General features: G+C 39.7%; 1 protein-coding gene across 1 annotated transcript in view; it reads left to right on the top strand.

The window, feature by feature from the left end:
• Positions 1-202: 202 nt before the first annotated feature.
• Positions 203-9,442, top strand: part of LOC308104935 (uncharacterized protein) — a gene marked incomplete at its 3' end in the record, with an annotated part of 38,463 nt that continues 29,223 nt past the window's right edge. Inside the window, exons 1-2 of the mRNA XM_080455574.1 lie at positions 203-403; positions 2,673-2,847. Coding sequence (XP_080311700.1) covers positions 386-403; positions 2,673-2,847 — 193 coding nt within the window. The 5' untranslated portion in view covers positions 203-385. The remainder of the gene's footprint in view (positions 404-2,672; positions 2,848-9,442) is intronic.

Below are 9,442 nucleotides of genomic sequence, written 5' to 3'. Positions count from 1 at the left end.
ACACTGTGCACCCCATAGATTACAAAACCGGCGAGTGTCAACAACAGCTGTTAGGCAAACCGGTTACGCAAAGACCCGCCCCAGCCGCCTCTGAGTCCCGCCCTCCTCACGTTGTTCAGTCCAATCAGGAAAGCTGCCTGTTCCTGAGGGAGAGCCCGCCCTCCAGCTCGCGCAATGCTTAAAGAGGAACGGTGGTGAACCGTCTCTTCAGTCAATCCAAAAAGTCGCATTTGCAACTGAACTTATCTTTTCGGGAACTCGGGAAGTGATCTAGTTATTGTCGTTCACCAAATAGAACCAGTTCATTTGAGCCGTTCTTTCATGACCTACGGCTACACACACGTCATCATAGCAGCGCCTCGCCTGGTTCGCTCTCTCTCGATTCATGCAGGATTCAGAGCAGGTATTGTTTATTCTCTCCGTCATATTTAATTTCTTTTTATAGACAGTGTAACACATATGTATGCAATTATGATACTTGCTAGTTTGTTAATATGCACAGGTGTCTTGTGCTCGAATATAAAGTTTGTAAATGCACTTTTGCAACTATTTATAACGTGTTTCCCGGGTTTCTTCCATGTGTGTAGCTGAACCTGTGTGTAGACCTAGACTATCATATGTATTTTATCGAGTCTGACTTTTGATAGTCCTGGTCTCTACCCTAATTGTCACTGGACACACATCGAGACACAGATGGGGCTTGGCCGAATCCGCCATTCCTTCACTGGGTGAAACACAGCTTTCACCATTGGAATTGCATTAGGGAATATATATTATTACATGTTATGGGTTTATTTCGTCATACAATAATACTTCACATATGGTTAATCATTGTAGTGCAGCTTTGCAACAACCGCCGATCTTGTGAAAATGAAAACGGGACCGACAAATATTTTAACTTTCCGTGATTCTGCCGAGGTGGGCTGCCGGTGGAGCCTAGCTCTGAAGGTGCAAATAATGCGTGCCCGCGAGAGAGCCGTCAACACCCAGAACAAACTGGCTGCTTTGCATAACATTAGGCTACTGGAGAAAAGCCATGGAATTGAATGTGTCTCTCACAATGGGAGACAATTGGTCTCTGCACTGCACCCCAGTCCGCACAAAGTTACTGGTTAAACAGATAACAGCCTTGATGTTCATCAAGTTACATGGGCCACCTATGACTGGGACCCTACAGATTATGTGATAATTTGGCTGAGATCCCATCGCTATAGCTGCGGACCCAAGAATGAGAGCTGCACCAGACACAAGGTTATCTCTGTCATTCAAGTAAAGACAAGTTGTCTGACAAAAATAAAAACAACAAATTAACATTGCATCTAAATAATAAGAAATATAATTACATGAAAAACTTGTTTTCCATCACACATGTTGCATACATTATACAAAAGACCCCAGCCAAGGATCAAGACGATCATAGATTGTTGAGTCTGCCTTTGACATTTGCTTACGTATCTATGATAGTCTTGGTCTCAATCTCCCTATAGTGACTGTAAATGTCACTATAGGCGTGCAAAGCCCATACTTCTCTGTACATGTACAAATGAAACATAAAAAGTGCTGACCATGTAGCCACATATGTTAACGTGTGCACTGTATTAGTCCGTACTTTTTAATAGATAAGTGTGTTAATACCGTCTGTGCCTGAATGCCATTGTATTTCTTCGTTTACATCGAGTGTAATACCGCCTTTCACCTGATGCGCCCCGCCACTACCACCCATTGAGGGATACAGAGGGAACTTCTGACACAGATGGGATTAAAACATGTCTATTGAAAAATACAGACTAAAACAGTGCACACAGGTTCCATATGGCGAGTTAACATCCATAGCTACAGGGTCAGGGTCCTTGTATGTTGCATTTGTACATATACAGAGAAGTACAGGCTTTGTGCACAGATTTCCAGTCACTAGATAGTAGATACGTAAGCAAAATTAAGACTGTCACTCGATAAAATAAATCTTTGATAGTTTGTATCCAAGGCTACAGTGACCCCCATGTATTTGCAAATATAACTGCAAATACACCGGATGTCATTGAGATTGACGAGGACAGCAGGGAGGTTTTCCTATTGGAAGTTGGCTGTACTTTTGACTCAAGTTTAGAGGAAGCCTTCCTTACAACCAAGTCAAATACCAACTATAATACTAACCATTATACAGCTGGGTTATAAATTATAAGTGAGCAGCTTGGGCCATCTCCACAGGTTGGTGGTCAGGGGCTTGAGGATTATGAGGTTGTCCAAGTGTAAGGCAAAGCAGCTTGCAAAATACAACGCATTCTCCTCCATTATAAGCTCAATTTGGATGACAAGGTGCTTTTTGTACTTCCCTGGTGTTAGTAATACGGCCGATGGAAGTGTATCATTTGTGTTGTTTACATTACGTAAACTGTTTGGATTTTGACGCTCATGTTATTTCAAGTACATCTTGTTCTGATACACATATCAGTAGTAGTACAACATGCAAAAGAATCCTTTTTACAAACAGCTGGTTGGCCAAAGACCTGCCTTATTCAGAACTGCTAACCACTTAAACCATATTTTCTACTTTGTCATTTGGATTTTTTTTTTGTCATTCGGAAATATTTACAATGATTTAGACTGTTGAACTAAAATGTATTATAATTATAGTTCAGTTCCTCTAAACAATCACTTTTGTGTGTGTTAAGCAGGTGTCTACAAGTGATGGTCACAGTATATTGCCTCATCACCACATGCATCCCTACGACTCAGCAGCCATGAGTCAGTACCTGAGCTCTGATGCCCCCTGGATGACTGCTGCCTACATGTCTCCCATCTTCACCCTTGAGGAAAACAACAACCCCACTGATAATGAGGCCGGCAGTGAGTAACTAACGCACGCACGCACTCGCGCACACACACACACACACACACACGCTTGCTTTTACGATGAACGCGAAAGGCAGTGAGGGTGCATTCAAGGCGCCTCGGATTCTCAGAATAGGATTAAATAACAAATGAAAAAAACAATGTAACCATGGATTTTACCGATGCAGACACGTAGCGAACAATGCATCGCAATTTCACCCGTCAATTGTATCCGATGCACGCTGAATGAACCGGTGCAGTTGCATCGTGCACGTTTATATTGATTCACCGATTCGTATCGATGAATCTCCGCATCCTTAATGTGTAGAGGTAAGAAAATGAGGTGGCCAAGTCCTTTAATGATCCTGCAGCGGAAATTCAGTCACCAGAGGCACCACAGCAGTTAATATACAGTTTCAGGACAGTAGAAAGTACTGTAGATACAGCAGTGTAAAAACAGTATACACATAATAATAATAATAATAATAAACTTTATTTGTATAGCACCTTTCATGACATGACATGCAGCTCAAAGTGCTTTACAGAGCAAGAATACAATTACAGTTACAAATAATTTAAGAAATGTTTAAGACATCTCATTTGCATGGTTATTATCCTTGCTTAGAAACATAAGGGCCTTTGGAGACGCTTGATTTTTTGATCTGTTAGTGGGTCTCATATCCGGGTCCCTGCTAAATTATTGATAATGTGAACCAAATTGACCCTTACAGTTTTGTAAAAGTGTTAGGGGGGTTTGTGGTAATGCATACCAAACTAAGGGTGCTAAAATGTCAAAGTTGGCGAAACGCTGCAATGTATTGGACTATTGGTTACTTATTTGTCAGTACAGTTGCATTCATACTCTGAGTCCATTACTTTTTTGACAAGTATAACTTTTTTGACAAGTATTACTTAGTATTACTAACAAAAAAATTAAAAACAAAACAATAAGTAGGAGAATCAATCGCATCCAAATGAAAAACAATTGAATTTCTCTATGCTGATGTTACCTCCTCTCTCCTCCCTCTAGATCTCCAATTCCTTTCCATGTGTAAAGAGGAAGCTTCCCCTGAAAACCAGGAGATGGGCCCCAGTCTGGTCCAGGTGAAACTAGAACCTGTACAGATTAAAGAGGAACAGGAGAGGGTTCCCAGTCTGGTCCAGGTGAAACCAGAACCTCCACAGATTAAAGAGGAACTGGAAGAGAGGAGCCCCAGTCTGGTCCAGGTGAAACTAGAACAGATTAAAGAGGAACATGAGGACATACTTTTAAGACCACTGGAGGCTGCTGGGTCAACATTGATATTACTAGCAGTGAAAAGTGAAGATGATGGAAAAAACAGAGAGACAGAGCATCCAGGTAGCACCTCAACTGAAGACATGAAAACACAAGCTTATGTAGAGGACTGTGGAGCATCACAACCAACTAGTGATGATCAGCTCATCTCTTCACACTGTTCTGAATCTGATACTGATGACAGTGACGACTGGGAGACCAGGGATGATGAGACAGTTGTAAACACAGCAACAATTTGTAGCAAAAATCTCTCAACTTGTACAGTTTGTAACAAAAGCTTTACTCAAACCAAAAATCTGGAAAGACACATGAGGATTCATACAGGCGAAAAGCCGTTTGCATGTACAGTTTGTAGCAAAAAGTTCAATCATCCTCAGAGTCTGAAAGTACACATGAGAATTCATGCAGGCGAAAATCCCTCAACTTGTACTGTTTGTAACAAAAGCTTTAACCAAACCAAAAATCTGGAAACACACATGAGGATTCATACAGGCGAAAAGCCGTTTGCATGTACAGTTTGTAGCACAAGGTTCAATCATCCTCAGAGTCTGAAAGTACACATGAGAATTCATGCAGGCGAAAATCCCTCAACTTGTACAGTTTGTAACAAAAGCTTTAACCACGCTGAAATTCTGAAAAGGCACATGAGGATTCATACAGAAGAAAAGCCCTCTACTTGTACTGTTTGTAACAAAAGCTTCAGTCAGGTTGGATATCTGAAAATACACATGAGGATTCATACAGGTGAAAAGCCCTTTGCTTGTACTGTTTGTAGAAAAGGCTTTGCATATGAAGTAAGTCTTAATACACACATGAGGATTCATACAAGTGAAAAGCCCTTTGCTTGTACAGTTTGTAACAAAAGCTTTGAACAAGCTGGATATCTGAAATTGCACATGAGAATACATACAGGCGAAAAGCCCTTTGCTTGTACAGTTTGTAGCGAGAGATTTAAATATGATATAATCCTGAAAAAACACATGAGGATTCATACAGACGAAAAACCCTTTGCTTGTACAGTTTGTAACAAAAGCTTTAAAAAAGCTCGAGACCTGAAAATACACCTGAAAATACACATGAGAATACACACGGTACACACATGTACAGTTTGTAGCAAAACATATACATATAAGTTAGCTTTGAAAAAACACATGTGGATTCATACATTGGGAAAGCCCTTAACAAGTGTAGTTTGTAGCTAAAGCTTTAACCAAACTCAACATCCGAAAACAAATATGATGATTCATCTTCCACAATTGCCTAATGTGTCGACAGTGGAAGTAACAAATATAATATCCGGACTTGCGAGGCGAACTGTTGTACTTGCGAGGCGAACTGTTGTTCCAATCCGCCCCAGACTTAACACAAACACTGTTAAGGTGTGTGCCATCCGCCCCAAACCTGTTCAGATGTCTGTGCATGAGATTGGTCACACTAGTGGCTCCCAGGGGTGTCACTTTATTTTTTACACCCTATTGTACAGCGAAGTATAATTTCTTAGGTTTTTAAGTCTGCATTGTCATTGTATTATCTTATTTTAATTTTCTATATTTTCTAAGTCTTAGCTAGTTTTAATGTGTATGTGTGTATGTAAACAATACAAATAAACATATTACTGTAAAATGCAAAATGGTGCTCCCTCCTCATTACACTGTTGAATTGCTTAACTCATTTAAACCTGTTACACCTATATGTTGTTATACCTTTCAATCTGGGAACAAGTCTCTGTGTTCAAGTTGTTGCTATGTATCGCTGTTGTCAGGCAGAAACCGCTGATCTCCATAGTCTAACTTTTAGTTTTTTTTTGTAAATAAACTCCCTACTTGATCATACTACCGCATCACATAAAAGCATCAAAAGTAGCAGATCTACAAGCGTGAAACGCGAAGCGATGCACTTTGAGCTTGTCGATCTGTTACTTTTGATACTTTTGAATTTGAATCCTGAAAAGTAACAGTTTTGGACATCTGAGGTTTCCACCCGACAGACAATATATAGTAACATATACAGTTGTTTTTTTTTTCTCAGAAAACGTAGGTACTAGGATTTAGATGGCGTTTTTTTAGAATCAACCTCCGGTATAAATGGGTGAAAGCATGGAAAAATAGTTTCCAGACTTATTATCCCTATTCCCGTTTTCTAAACGATAAAATTCAGAATTTCTAAGATAAAATTGATCATACAAGCAGATTGTACAAGCAGATTGTTTTCATGGTGTTTGGAGCAGGCAGACAAAATGTTTACCACTGTGTGTGAGAGCACAGGCCAGAGTGAGATTGATGTAATTGAAAGCAAGGTTATGAAGTATATTGCATACTGTATGAACGTCCCTTCTATTACTGTAGTGTAGGGGTTGACAAAAGACAGTCATTTCAATTCGCATGACTAAAACGGAATAACATTGCACTGTCTTAGCATTTCCTGGGTTTCCCAAATGGTAGAAATAACCGATCTACATGCTGTAGATCGGCTATTTTAGCTATGTGACACCGGCGGTGGTTAATTGATTTGTACATGTTGGATAAGCTACAGTACCTAGTAACAGTTACATTTTAAAACCATTAATATAAACTTAGTTGATCTGATCTGTGTCTCAAAGAATATATGATTATTGGCAGAATTGCGGAAAGTTTAGAATATTTGACCCGTTTTTATTTTCACAATATCGGTGGTTGTTGCAATGACCTGCACAACAATACTTCACCATATGTTGCGCTATGATGAAATAAACCCATAAAATGTAACAATGTGTACGTTCCGTAATGCAATTCCAATGGTGAAAGCTGTGTTTTCAAATAATATGGAAAGTAAACATGTCAACTTCCTGTTGATCCAGATCCGTAGATCCAGTCCAAGTTTTCTTCCTATTAAAAATAGCTAAATCAACAGGAAGTTGACGTTTTAATAATAATAAAATAAAAATAGTACCGGGTTTTGGTGATGTTCTATAGTGTCAGAATCAACATTGTTTGCTCCTCCTGAGCCTCTTCACTGTACAATTTAAGTAAATGAGTAGCATATTATGAATGATCAATTGCTAGTCAATGGAGCAATTATTTTGTATTTCTTGCCCACCTTTGGAGTTACATCATGGTCAAAGTAACTACACAACCCAAACCTCTACAGTCCTTTAACCCCAAACTGCTCCCCGGGGCTCACAGTGCTCCTGTTAGGATGGGTAAATGCAGAGGACCCACCCATTTCATGTATGTGCCCAGAGTAGGGACGCCGGGGTTCATGTCTCGCCCCTCCCATTTTTATGTGGGAACCTCTGGGAACGCAGATTATTTAATAAACATCCATTTTTTGTACACGCGTAACAAATATGGTATGAAAAATCTACCGCAAATTCTGGAAGTTTGAAATGTTTGGAATGTTGAAATGGAAAATGTGTAGGAACCCTAACTTGTGCAACCAGGGTTTCAATATTATTTTTGTTTTAAATTTCACCTTTGTTTTGTTAAGTTCAATGAATCAATATACAGTTCTATTCCAGCTGAAGTGTTGATACCTTACCGGCTGTCACTTGCCCCCAACACGGTCTCCATAATAACTAAATAGCACAATAACACAACAATAACAATACAGTAATATGCTGTGAAGTCTTGCCCAGTTGAGTTGACACAATGCTACAATAGTGTTGCTATTGGATTAGGTTTACACATTTGTGAATGCTATAACAGGTTCTCAGACTTTTTCAAGTCAAGGACCCCCAAATTGATGTATTTGGCCGCAGACCCATATCTGAAAAGGTTTTGTGCCAGGGACCCCCAGAAGAGAAGATTTATGTTTGAATACATACATACCAGGTTTTAATCATATCATTATTTACGAAAGACTTTTGTTTTGTTAAGTTCAATGAATAATTATTTACAGTGGTGTAAAGTAACTAAGTACATTTACTCGAGTACTACTAAGTACAAATTTGAGGTATTTTACTTTACTTCTACTCCACTACAATTATTTGAAAACTTAAAGGTATCATGACATTCATGTTTACACCACATTCAGAGTCTTTGTCCTGGTCCTTCAAACGTGTACAAAAAGTTTTAACTGAAAATTCCACTGCAGTGATTCACTGTAGGTGTTTTTGTCTCACATTTCTAAAGCCTTTTCAACTGCAATGAAAAAAGAAATCTTTGCCTGCGGGTGTCGCTGGTGAGGGATTTTGCCTGTCAATCATCGCCTCTGCTCCGCCCCCCCCAAAGGAAAGGATAGGGGAGGGGAGGGGCGAGGAGGAGAGTGGGCGGGATTAATCGACTGTGACCTCACTGTCGAAGGGCCAAGCTCAGATTACTTTTCAGCCTAATTATTCAGAAAACCCCAGACCACAGAAAATCCACTGAATGTTCAAAGTTCAGATTTTTTGGGTGTAATTGAGGTCATAAAACCCCCAAAAAAACATAACAAATTAAAAAAGTGAAAATGAATGTCATCGAACCTTTAAGTTACTAGTTACTTTGTAGATTTTGTATTATGATTACAAAACATACATCACACTTCAACCCTATATACATTTCAGCCATTTGAAATTAGCCGATCTACAAGCTCACAAACAATGCATTGTGAGCTTGTAGATCTGCTATTTGTCAAAAGATTGTTATATACGTTTGAAAACTTGTCAAATGGGACATTCTGCATAATGAGTACTTTCTACTTTTGGTACTTTTAAGTATATTTTAAGTAATTTTTTTATTCCGAACTTTTATTTGTAATCTATATTGCAGTATTGATACTTTTTCTTAAGTAAAACATTTGAGTAGTTTTTCCACCACTTATAATTTACAGTTCTATCCCAGCTGTAATATTGATAGCCTACCAGTAACAGTAGCCTACTGTCAACAACAGCGGTTAGGCAAACCGGTTACGCAGAGACCCGCCCCCACCTGCCTCTGATTCCAAAACGCGTCCCAATCACCCCTTCTCCTCCCCACAATCCCGCCCTCCTCACGTTGTTCAGTCCAATCAGGAAAGCTGCCTGTTCCTGAGGGAGAGCCCGCCCCCCAGCTCGCGCAATGAGTAAAGAGGAACGGTGGTGAACCGTCTCTAAAGTCAATCCAAAAAGTTGCATTTGCAACTGTTCAGCAAATAGAACCAGTTCATTTGAGCCGTTCGTTCATGACCGACATACGCCATCATAGTGCGCATCGCCTGGCTCGCTCTCTATCAGTTCATGCAGGATTCAGAGCAGGTATTGTTTCTTTTCATATTTAACCTTTTTGTGTCCTTTTATAGACAGTGTAACACAGCTGTATGCAATTATATATGATACTTGCTAGCGGTTGCTAATGTTCACAGGTGTCGTGGGCTCGA

Source organism: Gymnoscopelus braueri (genome assembly GCF_963280865.1).
Source record: "Gymnoscopelus braueri genome assembly, chromosome: 17".
NCBI classification, from domain to species: domain Eukaryota; kingdom Metazoa; phylum Chordata; class Actinopteri; order Myctophiformes; family Myctophidae; genus Gymnoscopelus; species Gymnoscopelus braueri.
This window is presented reverse-complemented; position numbering and strand designations above follow the sequence as displayed.